This window comes from Mastigoproctus giganteus, chromosome 9, assembly GCF_048544385.1.
Source record: "Mastigoproctus giganteus isolate SK-2022 chromosome 9, ASM4854438v1, whole genome shotgun sequence".
Classification (NCBI taxonomy): Eukaryota; Metazoa; Arthropoda; class Arachnida; order Uropygi; family Thelyphonidae; genus Mastigoproctus; species Mastigoproctus giganteus.
The window spans coordinates 225,686,662-225,709,758 of NC_143583.1; the positions used below are offsets into that span (position 1 = coordinate 225,686,662).

Sequence of the window (23,097 nt, forward strand, 5' to 3'; positions counted from 1 at the left end):
ACTTCCCCTTAACAAAACCATGCTGTGTCCAAGCTATAACTGAAGTCTTGTCTAGATGATACTGCAGTGCTTCTTTAACCAGTGCCTCCATTAATTTTCCGGGAACAGAAGTTAAACTCACAGGTCTATAATTACTTATGTCAGCTTTTGATCCTCCTTTGTGAATTGGGGTCACATTTGCACATGTCCAGTCCATGGGTACCTCCCCTGAGTCCAAGGAAGCTCTCATAATTATGGCTAAGGGTTTGCCTACTTCCTTTGCTGTCTCCTTTAATATAACTGGATAGATCCCATCCACCCCAGGTGCCTTTCTTGTGTTTATCTTCAACAATTTCTCCTAAACTTTACTCTCAGTTATTACAAAATTCTTTAGCTTACTGCCAGAGTTGAATACACCTCTGGCATTCCCCTCGCTGAATGACTCCTCATGTGTGAATGTCGATGCAAAATATTCATTTAGTTTGTTAACTACCTGAGCAGGATCATCAACAGTTGACCCATCGATATCAAGTGGACCAATCTGATTCATCCCCTTCCTTCTAGAGTTTACATAAGTAAAGAACTCTTTGCTTTTTTTCTTTGCATGCTTTGCCAAAGATTTCTCGTAATCTGCCTTCGCCTGCCTAACCTCCTTTTGTAACTTGGTTACAGATCAACTTGTATCTATCATAGACTTCTGTGTCACGTGTTAATTTGTATGTATCCCATGCATTTTTCTTCTCTGCCATATGTCTCATTAGTTCATCTGACATCCATTTAGACCTAAACCTTGAACAATATTTCTTAGTTGGTATGTAAAGCCTAGTAGCTTCCAAGATAAGTTCTTTGAATGCTTCCCATTTTGAGTTTGCTGTTGGTAACATCATCAGTTGGTCCCACTGTATAGAATTTATATACTGTCTCAGTCCATCATAGTCGCCTTTACGAAAGCAATAACCCTTCTGAGCGAGAGGAAGAATCCCATCAGCATTGAGCATGCTCAATGCTGATGGGATTCTTCCTCTCGCTCAGAATAATCACCTGAGAGGGCATAAATTCAAATTGAGGAAAGACAGATGTAGGATAGACATGCGGAAATTTGCCTTTAGCCAGCGGGTGGTTGGTTGGTGGAACAGACTTCCATCCCTTGTCGTGGAAGTTTATAGCCTAAATAAGTTTAAGGCTCAGCTTGACAGGTATTTTGAATGAACAGAGGGGTGAAGTGGAAGTGGGTTTTTTTTTTTTTTTTGGCTGATGCTGCATAAGCTTGCTTTCTTGCATCAAATGCCTCTACTAATGCTAATGCTAATTTTTCTAGCAAGGATAAGGAGGTGATTGTCCCTTTGTATAAGGCAATGGTGAGGCCACACATTGAGTACTGTATACCGGTTTGGATCTCTCATTTTAGGAAAGATATGGATCTGCTGAAAGGGCTGGCGTTACCAAGAAAGGCTTAAGTCCTGCAAATTGCAACTTCTGGAGACTGGGCACTGGTGAGGTGATCTAATTGATAAGCATAAGGCCTTGAATGGATTAAGCAAGCACAATGCTAATGGGATTCTTCCTCTTGCTCAGATTACTCACCTGAGGGTGCATAAATTGAAATTGAGGAAAGACAATTGTAGAATAGATGTGCAGAATTTCGTCTTTAGCCAGCAGATGGTTGATAGTTGGAACAAACTTCCATCTGTTGTAATGGAGGTCAGTAATTTAAAAGTTCAAGGCTGAGCTAGATAAACATTTGCATTGAATTGTTGGACAAAATTGGAAGGGTGAGTTTTTTTTTTTTTTGGCTCATGCTACAGTGGTGGACAAAAAAACTGCATCACCTGTGAATTTTGCAAATAATGTGTTTTGCACTGCGTTGTGGTTTGCAGAAATGTTCGAAATGCATTTGTTAGATGGGATATATATCTCTGTGAATGAAATCTAATAAAAAGACTATCTAATTGTCATAAATATCTTCCCAAAGGGTAAAATGCTTAATATGAGAAATATGAGAAATCATTCAAATGGCAATCATGACAATCAAACATACATTTTATTGCATTTACGTGTACAAACTGAAATGACAAGATAACATAATAGTATTATGTAGTGGAAATCAACAAAATAAGTCCTCAGTATTTTGTTGTTCCTCCTCGAGCTGCAATTACAGAACTGAATTTCTCTATTTACAATCTCCAGATATCAAATGTCAAGCTAGAGTGAAATGAGATTGTTCAGTTAGCATTAGAAGAGGCATATGATGCAAGAAGGGCCTTGCTCAATTTCATGGTACCATACCCTTACAATGCTCTCCTGCAGCTGAATATTAATTGTTGGCTTCTGAGCAATTTTAGATGACATTATATACCAGCAATTTTCATTAGGGTTCAAATCTGGACTTGCTGGGCCATTCCAACACTAATGCCAGCATTTCTGAAGTATGATTGCACCTTAAGGGAGAAAAAGAGGGAGAACATTGGTGTAAGTATGTTTTAAGCCTTGAGAGACAAGAAGACAAACTCATCATTAAATCTAAATAGCATAAAACCTTACCAATCCAAAATTCAGTTTTGGATATCTCTGTGGTGATCCTAATAACGGGTTTCAGGCACTCCTCCAAGATAGCAGTGTAAGTTTCTGCACTCACCTTTCTGTTAATAAACTTAATTCGCCCCACATGGCCCTTTGCTTGTTATGCATCCCCAGACCATCTGACCAGCGGGAAACTTTATAGTCAGTGTTATGCAATCAGGATGGTATGCCTCCAATTTTTGTCTTCTGGCATATTGCTTCCCATTCAAGCCATGCAGGTTGAATTTCGATTCGTCAGAAAAGATGACGGTGTCCCATTGCTCTTTTGTCCATGAAACATGCGTTTTAGCCTAAGCAAGTCACTTCTTCCTCATTTGTTGGGTTAACAAAAGCTTCTTCTTGGGCCGATATGCATGCAGACAACATTCCGAAATCTATCTTTGGATAGTTCATGCACTTGTTTCAACACCAGAGGCCATCTCAAATTCCAGTTTTAGATCAGGAGCCCTAACATGCTGTTTATGAAGGCATAGTCTTCATAATCATATCATATCATAATTCATAAGTAGTTTCAAATATCGATCTTGGAAAAGCGTAGTCACTCTTTTACAGCCTGATTCCAGTGTTGTCTTCACATCACACTTTAATTTCAGCACCAGGGATACCGTTGACTGGTGGCAGCCTAGTTTATTAACGATAGCATACGTAGAAAGCCATTCTTGGGACAGAGCAACAGCTACAATTTTTTTTTCTTGGTGTCAACTGAACATATGGAGCCATGCTTACACCTCCGCAAAAGAGATATTAATGAGCGTGTATAACAGTTCGAATTGTTATACACGCTCTTTCAAAACAGTCCGAACACATGCCGCCACCAGCAAACATCCATTTACAGTCCCACTTCAAACTCACAGAACTGTCTTCGTAGTTTATTCGTTCAACTGCCGTTTTCTGGAACAACCTTCCTTCATATGTATTTCCTGAAAATTACAGTCTACAGAAGTTCAAGTCTAATGTCAATAAATATCTTCTCTCATCTTCTCAACCTGGTACTAAGTATTATATGTTCTAATACCTCTCGTGTTTGGGGTTTTCATTAAACAAAAAAAAAAAAAACACCCCTTCCAATGCCGTATTTATAGATACGGATGATCCAGTACCTTGTAATTACTGTCTGATGCAATACCTTTGCTTTGCGACAAACAAAATGATTGTAATCAAAAATATCTTATACATTTCACTACAAATGTTACTTTTTATAAGGTGATGCAGTTTTTTTGTCCGTCACTGTATATAAGCTTGCTTTCTTGCATCATCTGCCCTACTAATGCTATATATTGATTATCATAAACTTTATTCTAAAAAAAAAGTTACAATACACCCTTTTATCCCTAGCTACAACCATTTACCCAAGCACCTGACTGCCAGCCTTAAAAAAGAATTATAATCCTCAACACCTGCAGAATCAGTACTCCCCTCAGCCGCGTGTTCTCAACTCTCTATTCCATCCATCCCTCAACTTAACGAATTTGAAAGAAATGCATATGGCTTCAATATTACCTTAATGAATATAATCAAATAAAGGCAACCCTTCAACTCTCCTCCCACTGACTGTCAAAGGAGGTACCTACAAGATTTTCTGTGTGATGTGTGTATATTAACCAGATATATTCTCGATGTCTCATATATGCAGAGAACACCAGCATCAGCTGAGACTAACTCCTTTATTCCTGGAATATAAACAGTTTTATTTAAGCTCATAAGTCAATGGGTTTTAAATGGCAAACAAATGTTTGCCATTTAAAACCCATTGACTTATGAGCAGAAGCAAATTTCACAGTAATTTCTTGAAAGATAAGCACTATTCATTTCCATAAAATGTACTAATGAAGTCATCTTCAGAAATGAAAGCATCTGCAGTACTAATGAAGATGCTTTCACATGATTGAATGATAATTAATAGTGGATATTATTATTTTATTAATTAATAAAGATATTTCATTAATTTCATTAATTGTTGTTAAAAATTTATGCTGTAAGGTGTATTTAAAATCAATATGAAACTTATTTATAACTATTTGTGGAGGTATATTCCTTTCCAATTCTGGTTAAGTTCTGCAAGTATGTGCCTATTTAGTTAGCATTCTTGCACTGCAGATTTAAATATGATATCGTGCATCAGGTTACCTGCTAATGATTTTTTTTTAGTGTATTAATACTTGCGTGGCTAAAATAAATGAATAATTTGAGGACTATGTTCTTTGTATTTAGCAGGCCTATGGATTTCAAGTGGCAGCATTTAAAGTATGGGCCCATAGAAGTGTCTCATATTTTAAAACAATAATAGAATAGTCTTTCAGTGAAATCATTTGTTTAAAAGTATTTAATCCAAAGACAATGAAAAAACCAAAGTAAGAACATGGATATGTTCTTACTTTGGTTTTAATACAATAATGTTTACTCATGGCATTTGAAATCCCACTGGCTGCTAAATACATGGGAGGGCAATTTATAAATTGCTGCATGACAATTCCCTAATAATTGACTTTAAACGAGTCATTAACTTTGCAGGTTAATTCCATTAAGATATAACTACAATTAAAAAACACTGTTACTCCACAATATTTACCATTATAATGAGCAACACATTCCGGTATCTGATCTATACTGATTGCTTGATAACATGCACAACTTCTCTCAATCAGGGGACATTGTATTCACCTGTATAAAGAGCATCATATTCTATTATAGATCCCAGAAAGTGATGCTCTTTATACAGATATATATTTCAGAGAGTATCAGTGTGGTTTTTTTGCAGTTACAGCTTAATCAGTGTTCTCCCCAGAAAATTTTGCCAACCGGGTGGCATTATTAAGTAGCTGGGTGGGAAAGTGTAATACTTCACAATATTATAAAATTTTCTGTTATTGATAAATGTGACTTAAGTGATCCAGAGCAAAAATTAATTACATAATTTAACATTACAAAGGGTACTAGGAAAGTTTTGCAATACAGCTTTGTTTATTTAATTTTTTCAAAGTAATTTCCTCTACATTCAATACACCTCTCCATCCTCCGAAACCAATCTTTAAACCAGTTCTGCCAAGTTTCACTAGGGAGTAAAGCACACTCGTTGTCCCAAGCCCGTAGAAGGTCCTCATCACTGGAAAACCGCCTCCCTTTTAGCTTCATTTTCACATGCGGGAACAGTGCAAAGTCGCAGGGAGCAAGGTCTGGACTGTAGGGAGGGTGCTCGAGAAGTTTCAGTCCTGTCGTGGTCAAATATTCGGTGCAGGCTTTGGCGCGGTTAGCTGGAGCATTATCGTGTTGGAGGTACCAGGTGTCCATTCTTGACTTTGGCCGCAGGTTCTTCATAGATCCAATGACTTTAGGCAGGCATTGTTCAGTATACCACTTAGCTGTGACTGTCTTCTGTGTGTCCAAAACGACACGTTCCACAATTCCACTCGATTTGAAAAATACAGCTATCATTTTCTTCTTTACAGATCGGGATTTTCTGACAATTACGGATGTGTCGTCATCATCAAAGACCAAAACTTTGTTTTGAGCCTTGGTCGGCAGATCGTAATAGTACAGCCAAGTCTCGTCACCTGTCACGATGTTGTTCACATACCGAGATTGTCCCTTATCAAACTTTTTTAACATCTCCCGGCACCAAGTCACACGTCGTGTCATCTGCTCTTCAGTCAGTTGATGCGGCACCAAGAGAGAACAAAGTTTCTTCACGTGCAAATGATCTTGCAGAATCGAACGAATTGCTGGTGCATTTAGGCCCAAAGTATTCTCTATCTGTTGGAAGATCACTCGCCTGTTTTCGTCAAGCATTTTCCTCACAGCAGTAACGTTTTCCTCCGTAACTGACATTCGTGGCCTTCCCGGCCTCTCAGAATCCTCCAGAGTGAAATTTTCCCTTTGGAATTCTCTATACCACCTGAATATCGTTGTACGATGTGGACAATCATCATCTAGTGCAAGAGTCATTTCTTCTAAGCACTGGTCTATGGTTAAACCACGCACGAAATTATACCGCAAAACTGTCCTTATCTCATTTCGTGACCACGATGCCATCGCAAGCACTTTACACTCTCACTACTAATGAATAACTGAGCCCATCGACTTGGCGCGGCGGCTACTATGCACGTATGAACATGTCTCAACATGCAGCAACAAGCAGCTTCCTGTGATTCATTGTTGCGTCATATTGCAAAACTTTCCTAGTACCCTTTGTATATGCTCCTGTCACATTGATCTCAGTTGCATGGTATGTTCAAATTAATATTGATTGCGATCGGTGATCAGTACCATACGGTACCACGAGAATCGCTTAAATTTTAGCCGGGAGGTCAGTTAAATTTACCGGGTGGTGCACCCATTCGATAGGTCCTGGAGAGAACACTGCTTAATTATATAGTAATTCTTTTGTAGTAATACATAAAATTGGCCACATGATAATATGTACTGTTTTGGAAAGTTTGCTCCCTTTTTTCGAAAAACATAAAGTTAGCTAATTAATTCATTTTTTATTATTGAACTCCATCAAGGATAAATAATTAAAGCTGGTAGTAAAAGATACTTTAATTAAAGTTACAAAAGAGAGAGAGAGAGAGAGTGAAAATAATATTTTTATCCAATTCAGGTTTTCATATGAAGGTTTATGGCGGAGAAAGCTACAAACACTTGTTAACTTTCCACTAACAAGGCTGGAAATGCGACCATTTGTTAATACAGAAATAATAAGATCTGTGTATGATCTATATGGTGTGGTTGTAAGTATGCTTTCTACACTTGATTAAAATTTAGTTGTGTAAAGTAATTATATAAAAGAAGTAGTAGGAAAAGATTCTTGACAATTTTTTAGGATCTAGAACTGAATTTTTCTATTTACAACCTGTAGATATCAAATGTAAAGCTTAATAGAGTAAAATGAGATTGTTCAGTTAGCATTAACATTAGAAGAGGCATATGATTCAAGAAAGCAAGCATATACAGCATCAGCCAAATAAATAAATAAATAAATAAAGCCCTTCCCATTTCACCCTTCCATTCATTCCAAAAGTTTGTCGAGTTCTTCCTTGAATTTATTTAAACTATCAACTTCCACAATGACAGATGGAAGTTTGTTCAGAGCAATCAACAACCCATTGGCTAAAGGCAAATTTCTGCACATGTGTTCTACAACTGACTTTCCTCAATTTGAATATATGTTCCTTCTGGTGTGTAACCTGAGCAAGAGGAAGAATCCCATTAGCATTGAGCTTGCTCAAACCATTCAAAGCCTTATACACCTCAATTAGTTCACCTCGCCTAGTCTCCAGATGCTGTAATTTGGAAAACTTAAGCCTTCCTTAGTAAGAGCAACCCTTTGTTCTCCTCACCAATCTCGTCTTTCTCTGTACTTGTTCCAGCAACTCTAGATCTTTCCTAAAATGAGATTTCCAGACCTCTGTATAGTACTTAAGGTGTGGCCTGACCATTGCCTTATACAAGGAGATAATCACCTCCTTATACCTGCTAGCAAATTTCCTCTGTTGTCATTGACAAGACCCCATGAACTGCTCTGGCAGCCTGTCTGCACTGCTCAGAAAACTTTTATATCTGACTGCACAATTACCCCCAGATCTTTTTCATTCTCCACTACCCTGAGTGTAGTACCTGAGTCGGTACACTATTCTGTGGTTACTGCTACCTATATGCAGTACTTTGCATTTATCAATATCAAACTTTTCTAGATCCCATTGCATTACTGTCATTAACAACCCTGCCAACCTTCATATTGTCTGCAAACTTGGACATTAAGTCTGATATACCTTCATCAATATCATTAATAAATATAGAAAACAACAATGGGCCCAACACCAAACCCTGGGGGACTCCACTATTAACATTATTCCAAGAGGAGCAGTGTCCATTGATGACCACTCTTGTCTTCTACCACTCAATCATCCCTTTATCCTTAGCAGCAACTTGCTCTTAATGCTATACTGCTCCAGTTTGTACAGTAGTCTTCCATGTGCAACAGTATCAAAAGCTTTCCTGAAATCGAAGTATACAATATAAAAATTATGTTTTGCATCCAATTCCTTTGTGACCATATTATAGATATCCAATCAAATTGGTCAGACAAGATTTCCCCTTAACAAACCCATGCTATGTGTGAACTATAACTGCAATTTGGTCCAGATGATCCTGCGGTGCTTCTTTAACTAGTGACTCCATTATTTTCCCTGGAACAGAAGTTAAACTAACAGGGCAGTAATTACCTGTGCCACCCTCCTTGAATTGGGGGTTACATTTGCACATGTCCAGTCCATGGGGACCTTCCCCGAGTACAAGTTATATATAATACAGAAAGGTTGTTTTGATGATAATGCAAAGAAATGCTGGTTAGTTAAGCATTGTCTTTGCACAATATTGCACTTTGCTTGTTCAGCATTTTCACTTGACTAGCTCCAGTGATCATATGACTGCAGAAATATGTTAAGCATAGCTTACTTCAAACAAAAATAGTTCCTGTTACCTTCATTATTTATTATTTTTCATTCATTTTATGCTAATTCTGTATTAAAATAAGTGATGCCTACTTACTGTCATTAAAGGTAATGCTGAAAGTGATATCCATCAGCTTTGATGCAATGCATACGTCACTGAAAAGATCCTGGCATGTGTCTTTGCGCGCACGTGCACACACACACACGCACACGATAAAATTGTTTCTTAGATATGTTGCTCATTTCAACATTAATATTTTATCTGTGAGAGAAGTCTAAAAGACATTTTTCACAGCAAAAAAGACTTATGAGGTGAACGTTCAACGTTCCAGATGGGCACCAATTTCTTCCAAAATCATCATTGTTAATATTTACTGGTTTTGCTTCAGTTGATGTTTAATAATACAACTTTGGTTCTCAGTTTAGTTATGAATTATGAATCATATTCCTGTGCAGAATGTAAATACCAAGAAACGTTTTCTTAAATATTTTTGGGGAAATCACCCCAGATGTGGGAACGATTTATGTGAACTTCAGAAAAATAAAGACATTATTATTCAGAGAGAAGAGAAAGGAGATATAGTTGTAATACTCAATAAACCTGATTATATAAATAAGTTAGATTCAATTGTATCAGATACCGTCACATATCTTGAAGTACACCCGGCACTATTTACCAATTTGGTCAATCAGTACAATAAAACGTTAACCATGTATTGAAAAAATGACTACATTACTATGGCTCAGTTAAAGGAATTGAAGGCCAGAACATACAACATTCCTGCACTTTTCAGTCAGGAAAAATTGCATAAGGCTGGATTTCCTATTCGGCCCATTGTTTCCTACAGAAACTCGGCATTTTCATCCTTGGCCACACATGTCAATAGCATTATAAAACCCTTTAGACAGACGATACAATTTGGGATAAAAAAACTATGATACATTATTTAATAATAACCTTAAGGACTATAAACTTGGCGATAATGATAATTTATTCTCACTAGATGTTACCTCATTATATCGAATGTAAACGTTGAATACACATTAGATATTCTTTGGGATATGTTAAATAATAACTCTATACTGATTAATTATAGAGAAACTTTCTATTAAAGAGGTTTTTCACTTAATTAAACTTTTAGTTGAAGCCAACTATATCACCTTTTGAGACAACATATTTCGTATTTGCCAATGGGATTGAGCCTGAGTGGCTAATATTAGAGGTCTCTCTCTCTCTCTCAACGATTGAGCATATACATCTGACACCTTTTCTACACCATATCACATACTGTGGTAGGTATTTGGACGATGTTCTTGTTATTACTGATAGTAGCACTATCCAAGACATTTTACATTCATTTAATAATATTCATTCTACACTCGGATGAATTAGGAAGTCCTCCCAATCACTTCCTAATTCATTTCACAAATATACGTGGTCTCAATTCTAATCTCAACGATGTGCATTTCCACTTGCAGTCTGCCAAACCCCATGTACTTTTTCTGACAGAATCTCATTTATCGGTTGATTCAACTACTGCTCATCTTAGATGCCAAAATTATTAGCTGTATGATTCCTTCCTCCTCAAAGGTGGTTTTTGTGCATAGGCAGGTAAAGGCAGATTATGAGAAATCCTTGGCAAAGGACGCAAAGAAAAACAGAAAAGAGTTCTTTACCTATTTAAACTCAAGAAGGAAAGGGATGAATCAGATTGGTCCACTGGATGTTGATGGTTCAACAGTTGAGGATCCTGCTCAGGTGGCTAACAATCTAAACAAGTATTTTGCATCTATATTCACACATGAGGAGTTATACAGGAAGGGGAATGTCGTAGGTGAAGTAAACATTGGCAGTGAGCTAGATGATTTTCTAATAACTGAGAGGAAAGTGGAGGAGAAATTGTTGAGGATAAACATAAAAAAGGCATCGGGGTGGATGGGATCTATCCAGTTATATTAAAGGAGGCAACAAAGGAAGTAAGCAACCCCTAGCCATAATTATGAGAGCTTCTTTGGACTCAGGGGAGGTACCCATAGACTGGAGATGTGCAAATGTAACCCCAATTCACAAAGGAGGATCAGAGGCTGACACAAGTAATTATAGACCTGTTAGTTTAACTTCGGTTCCAGGAAAATTAATGGAGGCACTGGTTAAAGAAGCACTGCAGGATCATCTAGACAAGGATTCAGTTATAGCTCAGACACAGCATGGTTTCGTTAAGGGCAGGTCTTGTCTGACCAATTTGATTGGATACTATGATGTAGTCACAAAAGAACTGGATGCAGGGAATAACTTTGATATTATATATTTGGATCTTAGAAAGGCTTTTGATACTGTTGCGCATGGAAGACTGCTGCACAAATTGGAGCAGTGTGGCATTGGAGGCAAATTGCTGCTATGGATAAGGGGATGGTTGAGTGGCAGAAGACAGAGAGTGGTAATCAATGGACACTGCTCAACGTGGACTAATGTTATTAGTGGAGTTCCTCAAGGTTCAGTGTTGGGTCCATTGTTGTTTTCGGTGTTTATGAATGATATTGATGATGGGATATCAAGTTTAATGTCTAAGTTTGCAGATGATACAAAGGTTGGCAGGGTCGATAAGGGCACTACTGACGCTATGCTGCTGCAACAGGATCTGGAAAGGTTGAACAGATGGGCTGAGAGGTGGCAAATGAAGTTTAACATTGACAAATGTAAAGTACTACATATGGGTAACAGTAACCCCAGATCAACGTATCAACTCTGTGGTACTACGCTGACAGTGGTAGAGAATGAAAAGGACCTGGGGGTAATTGTGCAGGCAGATATGAAGTTCTCTGAGCAGTGCAGACGAGCTGCAAGAGTAGCTCATGGTGTCTTGTCAATGATATACAGGAATTTTTCTAGCAGGGATAGGGATGTGATTATTCCCTTGTATAAGGCATTGGTCAGGCCACACCTTGAGTACTGTATACAGGTCTGGAGGCCTCATTTCAAGAAGGATGTAGAGCTGCTGGAACGAGTACAGAGAAGGGCAACAAGATTAGTGAATGGAACAAAGGGGTGCTCTTACGAAGAAAGGCTTAAGTTTTGCAAATTACAGTGTCTGGAGACTAGGCACCAGCGAGGTGATCTGATAGAGGTGTGTAAAGCCTTGAATGGTTTGAGCATGCTCAATGCTGATGGGATTCTTCCTCTTGCTCAGAATAATCACCTGAGAGGGCATAAATTCAAATTGAGAAAAGACAGATGTAGGACAGACGTGAGGAAATTTGCCTTTAGCCAGCGGGCGGTTGGTTGGTGGAATAGACTTCCATCACTTGTTGTTGAAGTTGATAGCCTAAACAAATTTAAGGCTCAGCTGGACAGGTATTTCGAACGAACGGAGGGGTGAAATGGGAGTAGTGGTTGTGGTTTTTTTTTTTTTTTTTTTGGCTGATGCTGAATAAGCTTGCTTTCTTGCATCATATGCCTCAACTAATGCTAATGCTAATGATTCCTTCCTCCTCAAAGGTGTTATTTGTGCATATATCTGTTCCGATATTCCCTGTGAGAGACTTGATAATTTGGAATCTCTTCTTTTCGATCTTCTCTAGCTTAAAATCTCCCTACCTTAGTAGGGAGTTTTTAAGCTAGAGAAGTCAAATTCATCTTTTGTCTCTACTGTTCTCCTAACTCCACTAATTGCTTGGAACTATTTGACTTCCTGTCTTTGCAACTTGACTTTCTCCAGTCCAACTTTTCTAACAGTGAGATAATTTTCCTTGTTTATTTTAATCTTCACAACTCCAGCTGACTTCCGTTTTCTAGTCACACAGATCCAGCTGGTTGAGATGTTGAGGCTTTTGCAATTACTAATGACCTCGCCCAGATTGTTCATTTACCTACCAGAATACTGGACAATCTTAACCATGCAGCCAACACGCTTGATCTTTTTCTCACAAACAACCCTGGCCCCGGGTGCCAAGCGTTTCCGTGACCAAGCGATTCTCGTGCGTTTAAAGAGCGTTTTTTGGTAAGCGACTAGGTTCTATTTTGCTTTCTCCCTTACTTATTAAACCTTTTCGTTAAGTAGCTTCATTTTCTTAAAAGTACTAAGAGGTGAGCCCAGAAGAAGGAAAGAACCTTTTTCTTTAATTTAGTACTCCTACTAACTATATTAACCTATACGCTTGGCCACAAGCGGCACTGCTCCTGCCTCCCCGTGGCGGGGCCGGTAACCTGGGTGGTAAAGGTAAACCCCCAGGGCCAAAAGGAGCTAACATGGATACAAATAATTATCCCCCTTTAGAGCCATTGAGCTCAAGACAAGAGACTCCCGATATTGACCATGACTCTGTTCACCCAAAAAAGCTTCGAACAGAAGCAAAATGTCCAAATGAGATACCGAATTTCTTGGTGGTACATTCGTTATCTGCCCAACCTGTAGGCAAGTTATCACCATTTTTGATACAAAAGTGTTTAGAGTCTATTGCAGGGTCACCAAAAATGGTGAAGCGACTACAATCCGGAGACCTCCTGATCGAAACAGCCACCTCAAAACATTCTGAACGGCTGTTAAATACAACATCATTTGGGGGGCTGACAGTATCAGTTACTCCCCACAGAACCTTAAATTCATCAAGAGGTGTGATCAGTGAGTGGGACCTAATTACAGTCTCCGAAGAAGAACTACTGCTAGAACTTAGTAGTCAAAAGGTAACAAGTGTAAAAAGAATCATGAGTAAAAAAGATGGGAATCTAACTCCAACTAGAACCATCATTTTAACATTCAGTACTCCAGACTTACCATCCTCAATCAAAGCTGGCTATTTGAATTGTCGTATTAGACCATATATCCCGAATCCTGTTCGTTGCTTCAAATGCCAGAAATATGGTCATTCACAGCAGGCATGTAGAGGTGACCCCATTTGTCCCATCTGCGGAGCTAAAGAACATACTCAAGCTGATTGCTCGGCCGCAACTGCTGCGTGTCCAAACTGCAAGGGAAGTCACCCTGCCTTTTCCAAATCTTGCGAATTATGGATTACAGGGAAAAAAATCCAAAAATATAAAATAGAAAATAAAGTTTCTTTTCCTGAGGCACGTAGGCAAGTTATGTTGAGCATGCCTAGCAGTCGAACCTACGCTGCTCGCACTAGAAACTATGTATCTACTGGAGCACAAACAGATGTATCAATTCCGCCTAATACCTCAATGACTAATTGGCTTAAATCTACTCTTTCAAATTCAAAAAAGGAAAATCCTCAAAATAAATCTAGCGAAGCTACAAATACCCCAATCAGTATCCCTAGTGATACTGAATCGGTCCCATATGACACAGAGCAAAGGAAATCTGACACAGGTTCAAAAAAAATGGAAACTCCCACCAACAGTATGGAAGTAGATGAGCGTTCAGATAATGGGGAGCCCATTTTGGAACTCCATGCAAATGACACCATGGATTCCGTACGCCCCTATTTTCCGAAAAAAGATAAAATAAAGCAAGACAGATCGAAATGCTCCACTTCTAAAAAACAGTCAGAACAATCGACCACAACTAAACTCAAATAATGTCTAATATCATACAGTGGAACTGCAGAGGACTAAGAAGCAATTCTGATGACATAAAAGATTTACTGATTCAATACAATCCGATAGGAGTATGTCTACAAGAAACTTTCTTATCATCTGAAGCTTCACCAAAATTTACAAATTATACAATATATAGAAAAGACAGGATTTCGGAGTCTCCTGCTCGCGGAGGAGTAGCTGTGCTTATAAAATCAAACATACCGTCCAGGCAAATTCAGTTACAAACTAGTCTAGAAGCTGTGGCAGCACGTATTTCAATCGGTATATCAATTACCCTAACTTCTATTTATATTTCCCCTTCTCAACCATTTTCAAATACAGATCTTGATAATTTGGTTATGCAACTACCATCTCCAATCTGCCTTCTTGGTGACTTTAATGGCCACCATCCATTATGGGGGTCGCCAGCAATTGACACAAGAGGCAAATTAATCGAAACATTCATGAATAATAACAACCTAACTATACTAAATTCTGGATCTCCCACTTATATTAACCTATCTACAGGATCTACCTCTGCAATAGACTTGTCTATCTGCTCACCAGCAATTCTCCCAAGTATGTCATGGTCAGTGCTAAACAATCCTTTAAACAGCGATCACTTTGCTCATTACAAACACGGATAACTGCAAATCTCGAGGTCCGATCCACCTGGAAGTTCAAGAAGGCAAACTGGGAGAGCTACTGTACCCAGGTCCAGTTAGACAGGAGTTATGTTCAGCAACATCCAATTGAAGACGTAACTAACTACATTACCAATCAGATACTAAATGCAGCAAAAAATTCAATCCCGAAGTCACAACCTCACAAGTACTCCCACCATAACAACTGGTGGAATACAGATTGTTCTAATGCCAAGCGTGAGAAAAACCGTGCTTGGAACAAATTCCGTAAGTTTCCGACAACCAATAATCTAATAGAATACAAAAGACTTAAAGCCAAAGCAAGGCAGATTAGGAGAAAAGCCAAACGTGACTCGTGGATCTCATTTGCCTCAACTATCACCAAAGACACTGACCCACGATTCATTTGGAGAAGAATTAAAGCACTAAATGGAAAATTCACTCGACCACCCTCTCCAATACTCTGTTGGAATGGGAAAGATCTATCGGCACCTAAGGAAATCGCCAATGCGCTAGCAGAATCATTCTCTACAATATCTGCTTCTACTTCCTACTCGATCTCCTTTCAGCGCATCAAGGCAGATGCAGAACGCCGCAAAATTAACTTCTCCACACAGCTCTCACTTCCATACAATCAACCATTTAATATAACAGAACTCAAAGAATCCTTAAATAAATCTTCAAATAGTGCGGCCGGCCCAGACGACGTACATTACATCATGCTAAAACAATTACTTGAAGAGGACTTACGTACCCTATTAATTTTCTATAATCGAATCTTCTCAGAAAATGCCTATCCGCTTTCCTGGCGTCATTCTCTCATACTTGCCATACCAAAACCAGGCAAAGACCCTTCTTTGGTTAACAATTATAGGCCAATATCTCTCACAAGCTGCATGGGGAAAATTTTTGAAAGAATGGTACATACGAGGCTTACCTGGATCTTAGAAGCAGAGAACCTTTTAACAGACCATCAGAGTGGCTTTCGTAAGAACAGATCCACTCTTGATGTCCTTATCAAAACTGAATCGAATATTCGCAACGCCTTTGTCATGAAGCAACATCTAGTCATGGTCAATTTAGATATTGAAAAGGCATTTGATACTACCTGGCGACATGGTATTATTATGGACCTTTATCATCTAGGACTAAGGGGTCATCTCCCTCAGATAATTCAGAATTTCTTGCGCCACCACTCTTTTCAGGTCCGTTATCAGAACGTACTGTCTACACCCCATATTCAGGAAGAAGGAGTACCGCAGGGATCTATACTCAGCGCAACGTTATTTGCAATTCGAGTCAACAGCATAACTAGAGACATCCCCAAAACTGTGGAGGCATATATGTACGCGGATGACCTCGCCATCTCCTGCCAATCGCAAAGCATGAACACCATTGAGCGTCAACTCCAACTTGCCATTAACAGAATTGAATCCTGGATGTCACGCAACGGATATCGTCTAGTTGTACAAAAGTCTACCACCACTCACTTTTGTAAGAAACGTGCTGTCCACCACCATCCTGAATTACGGCTAAACAATTGTCCAATACCAGTAGTAAACAGCATCAGATTTCTCGGTCTGATTTTAGATAGTAAGCTTAACTTCCAAGCACATATCACATATCTACGAACTACTTGTCTAAAACAGTTGAACATGCTTCGATCAGTCTCATCCATGTCGTGGGGAGCTGATCGGTACTCCTTACTTCACCTCTACAAATCTCTGATCCGCTCACGCTTAGATTATGGTTCTCCCGTATATGACTCAGCTAGGAAAAGCACATTAGATCGGCTGAATGTCATCCAGCACAGTGCCCTGAGGACTGCTCTGGGCGCATTCAGGACTTCTCCCATGCAAAGTCTTTCTATCGAAGCCCACGAGCCTCCATTACATCTTCGTAGAAAAACATTATTGCTTTTCTATGCTTCTAAGATCCAGAGTCTTCCATCGCACCCCAGTTGGGAGTATCTTTATCACACTCGGTGGGATTCCTTTTATGAGAATAAGCCACATGAAAATCGACCTGCTTCTCTCAGGATCAAAGATCTTATTCTGAGTTGGAACATTGATTTAGCTGATATTTTTCAGAACACAACTGCACCTATTCCACCTTGGATGTATGTTTGTGCCTCACATGACACACATTTTCTCCAGTGGGGGAAGAATGTCATATCTCCCAATAACATGAGACAGTTGCACTCAGCTCATGCTAATCTTAACTCCGATTTCTGTAAAATATAGGCGCCTCCGTAGCCAGGTGGGAAGGAGCAGCAGTGCGTAGCACACGCTTCTTGATTAGACCGGGGTTCGAGCCCGTCACCACCAAATATGGAGAATGCGGAAAGGTCATGGAATGACCACCGTATATCCCGGAGCAATATGGCCTTAGTTGCTAATGCTCCTAAAAACCAAACAACAACAACAACAACATCTGTAAAATATATACTGATGGGTCTAAAACTGATAGTATGGTAGGTGCTGCAGCTGTCTTTCCTACATGTACAATTTCAGCCACACTACCTTTATCATGCAGTGTCTTCACTACTGAACTTTATGCCATCAAGTTAGCACTTAGTAAGATTATTGAACTTTGCATCTCACCCGCAATAATTTACACGGATTCCCTCAGTGCTATCAATGCCATAAGGAAGAATTTCTCCTCTTCTCATCCTATATTGAAAGAAATTCATTCCCAACTATTTTCCTGTAGTATGTCCAATCTGTCAATCTGCTTTTGCTGGATCCCTGGCCATTCTGGCATTCCGGGAAATGAAAGTGCAGACTTTGCCGCTAAACATCCTCAACCCACTCTCTCACAACAACCTCAGATTCCATACACTGATTACAAACCTGTTATTCGTAAAGCATGTTACCACAACTGGTCACAGATATGGAAAAGGAAGACTAACAGCAAACTTTACCAAATAAAACAAGAACCAAAGCTGTGGCTCTCTTGCTTCAGACCAAACAGACGTGAGGAAGTGGTGTTGGCAAGGCTAAGAATTGGACATACACATCATACCCATCTCCACTTGCTATTGGGAGAAATCCCACCTCAGTGTTCATCCTGTAACAGTCGGCTCACAGTCCGCCATTTTCTGCTTGATTGTCCCTTGCATTCAACCATCTGGTCAAACACTTTTCAATCAATTTCCAGGCTTAACGTATCACCTGATTTATCTCATATCCTAGGAAACAATGCAAATATTGAAGAACTTTTAACATACTTAAAATGTATTGGCCTATACAACAGCATATAATTTAACAACTATAAAGATTGGGTCATGCAATTAAACGATGAATAGACACAATTTGGCCTCAGATGCCCTTGTGTCTTTAAACCCAATAACAACAACAACAACAAACAACCCTTCTAAGTACAAGGTCAGATCACAACTTGATGATTGTCTCTTCTCCAGTGGAGCCTTCATCTCATGGCTATTCCCAACCTGGTGTTGTTTGGCATTATAAGAATGCAAAATAGGATGACCTGCAAGATTTCTTTTCTTCTTTTCCTTGGTCGGATTACTGTTTCATAACTTCTGATCAATCATAACATTTGCTCAGATCATGTCAGTGAAATGATTCTTCGAGGAATGGAATCCTTTTTTCCCCACTCCACATTAAAATCTTGTCCTTTATCTTGTTCTTACAATCTCATCCTTGGTTTTCCAATAAATGTGCTAAGACTGTTCAGGAGAAGAATGTTGCATATTGTAATTGGCTTCTTTCCAATTCTTCAGTTTCATTTTCTGCCTACACCAAAGCTCGCAACAATTGTAAAGCAGTTATTAATGAGTCAAAACTAGATTTTGAACCGGCTAAGAGTAGAAAACTTGCTTCTTGCCCTAATTGTAGCTGAGCATTGTGGTCTCTTGCCAAGGCCACAAGTTTTGCCTATCTCTGCTCCCAGGTCTGTCAAAACCAGATGGTTCTGTTGTCACTTCGCCCAAGGACAAAGCTGACCTGCTAGCATCCGATTTTTCTTCCAACTCATATATTAATGATCTTGGTAAAACAGCTCCCACCATTTCCAACACGCTCCATTCAATGCCTCCTGTGGTATTCCGTCAAAAGGATGTCAGCGAACTGCCGGCGAGGTGTTGGACAACCACGGCTCATCAATGCTTGAGGTGAGCAAAGGCTCTCCCAGATGGTACATGGCAGCAGAAGGGCGACTGTGGTGCAACTTGCTGGTGACGGGAGTAATGTGTCACAATACACAGTACGCTGAACCCTGTTGAAAATGGCGCTGCGTAGCCACAGGCCGCTCTGAGTGCCTATGCTAACCACTGTTCACTGGCAACAGGGGCCGACCGGGCTAGCCGAGTGGGTAAAGTACCTGCCCGGCAACCCAAAGGTCGCGGGTTTGATTCCCGCCTCGGGCTTGGATCAAAGTACTGCAAAAACCTTGGGAGGTGCAATATGGCCACAGAAGCCGATGCGCCAAAAACTACCAAATCAAACAAAAAAACAAAAAACTGGCAACAGCACCTACAATGGGCACGCGATCGTTAAAACTGGACCTTGAGTGATTGGAAGAAGGTCGTCTGGTCCAATGAATCACGTTTCCTTGTGGACAGCCGCGCATGTGTGCATCGTTTACCTGGGGAAGTAATGGCGCCTGGATGCACCTTGGGACAAAAACAAGCCGGTGGTGTCATGCTTTGGGCAATGTTCTGCTGGGATACCCTGGGTGCAGTCATCCTTGTGCCAGGCACTCTGATGTCTTCCACCTACCTGAACATTGCTGCTGGCCAGGTACACCCTTTCATGGCAATAGTCTTCCCCTAAGGCTGTGCCATCTTTCAGCAGGATAATGCACCATGCCCCATTATCCTGCTGAAATCTTTGCCTGGATTTGGCTAAGATTTAGTTTATGGCACTGCAAACCGTTGCTGCTGAATCCTGAATATTACCGGAAAAATCAGTATACCGATGCCCACCAACTGTCGGGAAAGTTAACAGCCAAAAAGGATCATCCCCAAACGCTAGGCTGGCTGAATATTAGCAGAGAATGTTGTACGAAAGTTGGACCAGCCAAAAAGGTTGCAGCTGCCTTAATTCACTCAATTGAATTTAGGCTGAAAACAGAAATATCACAAGGTGTTATTTTTAATTTTTTTTTTTTTTTTTTGTACAAAAGTGATGGGCGCCTCCGTAGCCAGGTGGGAAGGAGCAGCAGTGTATAGCACACGCTTCTTGATTAGACCGGGGTTCGAGCCCGTCACCACCAAATACAGAGGATGCGGAAAGGTCAGGGAATGACCACCGCATATTCCCGGAGCAATATGACCTTAGTTGCTAATGCTCCTAAAAACCAAATAACGAAATAACGAACAAAAGTGATGATTCCAATTTTAAGTTTACTGATTGGCTAATTAGGATTGCGTAATCTCCTTCTTTTCGTGTATTCAAGTGTTCAGTTTTTATTATGCTAGGCTACAACTGATGAGGTAAGTTTTCTTTGTATTCTGTAGTTTTTTTGACCATTTCATTGTTTTCCCAGTTATTGCTTCAGTTAGCATTAGCATTAGTAGAGGCATATGATGCAAGAAAGCAAGCTTATTCAGCATCAGCCAAAAAAAAAAAAAAAAAAAACACCACTCCCATTTCACCCCTCCGTTCGTTCGAAATACCTGTCCAGTTGAGCTTTAAATTTGTTTAGGCTATCAACTTCAACAACAAGTGATGGAAGTCGGTTCCACCAACCAACCACCCGCTGGCCAAAGGCAAATTTCCGCACATCTATCCGACATCCGTCCTTCCTCAATTTGAATTTATGCCCTCTGAGGTGATTATTCTGAGCAAGATGAAGAATCCCATTGGCATTGAGCATGCTCAAACCATTCAAAGCCTTATACACCTCTATCAGATCACCTCGCCGGTGCCTAGTTTCCAGACTCTGTAATTTGCAAAACTTAAGCCTTTCTTCGTAAGAGCAACCCTTTGTTCCATTCACTAATCTTGTTGCCCTTCTCTGTACCCGTTCCAGCAGCTCTACATCCTTCTTGAAATGAGGCCTCCAGACCTGTATACAGTACTCAAGATGTGGCCTAACCATTGCCTTATACAAGGGAATAATCACCTCCTTATCCCTGCTAGAAAAATTCCTGTATATCATTGACAAGACACCATGAGCTACTCTTGCAGCTCGTCTGCACTGCTCAGAGAACTTCATATCTGCCTGCACAATTACCCCCAGGTCCTTTTGATTCTCCACCACTGTCAGTGTAGTACCGCAGAGTTGATACGTTGCTCTGGGGTTACTGTTTCCCATATGTAGTACTTTACATTTGTCAATGTTAAACTTCATTTGCCACCTCTCAGCCCATCTGTTCAACCTTTCCAGATCCTGTTGCAGCAGCATAGCGTCAGTAGTGTCCTTAACAACCCTGCCAACCTTTGTATCATCTGCAAACTTGGACATTAAACTTGATATCCCATCATCAATATCATTCATAAACACCGAAAACAACAACGGACCCAACACTGAACCCTGAGGAACTCCACTAATAACATTAGTCCACGTTGAGCAGTGTCCATTGATTACCACTCTCTGTCTTCTGCCACTCAACCATCCCCTTATCCATAGCAGCAATTTGCCTCCAATGCCACACTGCTCCAATTTGTGCAGCAGTCTTCCATGTGCAACAGTATCAAAAGCCTTTCTAAGATCCAAATATATAATATCAAAGTTATTCCCTGCATCCAGTTCTTTTGTGACTACATCATAGTATCCAATCAAATTGGTCAGGCAAGACCTGCCCTTAACAAAACCATGCTGCGTCTGAGCTATAACTGAATTCTTGTCTAGATGATCCTGCAGTGCTTCTTTAACCAGTGCCTCCATTAATTTACCTGGAACAGAAGTTAAACTAACAGGTCTATAATTACTTGTGTCAGCCTTTGATCCTCCTTTGTGAATTGGGGTTACATTTGCACATCTCCAGTCTATGGGTACCTCCCCTGAGTCCAAAGAAGCTCTCATAATTATGGCTAGGGGTTTGCTTACTTCCTTTGCTGCCTCCTTTAATATAACTGGATAGATCCCATCCACCCCAGGTGCCTTTTTTATGTTTATCCTGAAGAATCTCTCCTCCACTTTCTTCTCAGTTATTACAAAATCATCCAGCCCACTGCCAATGTTTACTTTACCTACATCATTCTCCTTCCTGAATAACTCCTCATGCGTGAATGTAGATGCAAAATACTCGTTTAGATTGTTAGCCACCTGAGCAGGATCCTCAACTGTTGAACCATCAATATCCAGTGGACCAATCTGATTCATCCCTTTCCTTCTTGAGTTTAAATATGTAAAGAACTCTTTTCTGTTTTTCTTTGCATCCTTTGCCAAGGATTTTTCGTAGTCTGCCTTTGCCTGCCTAATCTCCTTTGTGACTTGGTTACAGACCAACTTATATCTATCATAGGCTTCCATGTCACCCATTAATTTGTATGTATCCGATGCATTTTTCTTCTCTGCCACCTGTCTCATTAGTTCATCTGACAACCATTTAGGCCTAAACCTTGAACAATATTTCTTAGTTGGTATGTAAAGCCTGGTAGCCTCCAAGATTAGTTCCTTGAATGCTTCCCATTTTGAGTTTGCTGTTGGTAACATCATCAGTTGGTCCCACTGTATAGAATTTAAATACTGTCTCAGACCATCATAGTCGCCTTTACGAAAACAAAAACCCTTCCCTTTACCTCTGATGGTAGTTACCTCCTTGAGTAAATCCCACTTCAACACACTGTGATCACTGCCACCTAGTGGTTCATTTATCTGCAGATTCTTAATGCATGAAGAATCGCTACTGATAATCAGATCAAGAGTATTGCTCCCTCTTGTTGCCTCACGAACATGCTGATGTAGAAAACAATCATCCAATAAATCCACAAAAGCC

At 39.9% G+C, this 23,097-nt stretch overlaps 1 protein-coding gene across 1 annotated transcript in view; it reads left to right on the top strand.

Moving 5' to 3' along the window:
• Positions 1 to 23,097, top strand: part of LOC150081141 (ubiquitin carboxyl-terminal hydrolase 8-like) — a 581,739-nt gene that overhangs the window by 478,481 nt on the left and 80,161 nt on the right. The window contains exon 19 of the mRNA XM_090381373.1: positions 7,157 to 7,286. Coding sequence (XP_090237499.1) covers positions 7,157 to 7,286 — 130 coding nt within the window. The remainder of the gene's footprint in view (positions 1 to 7,156; positions 7,287 to 23,097) is intronic.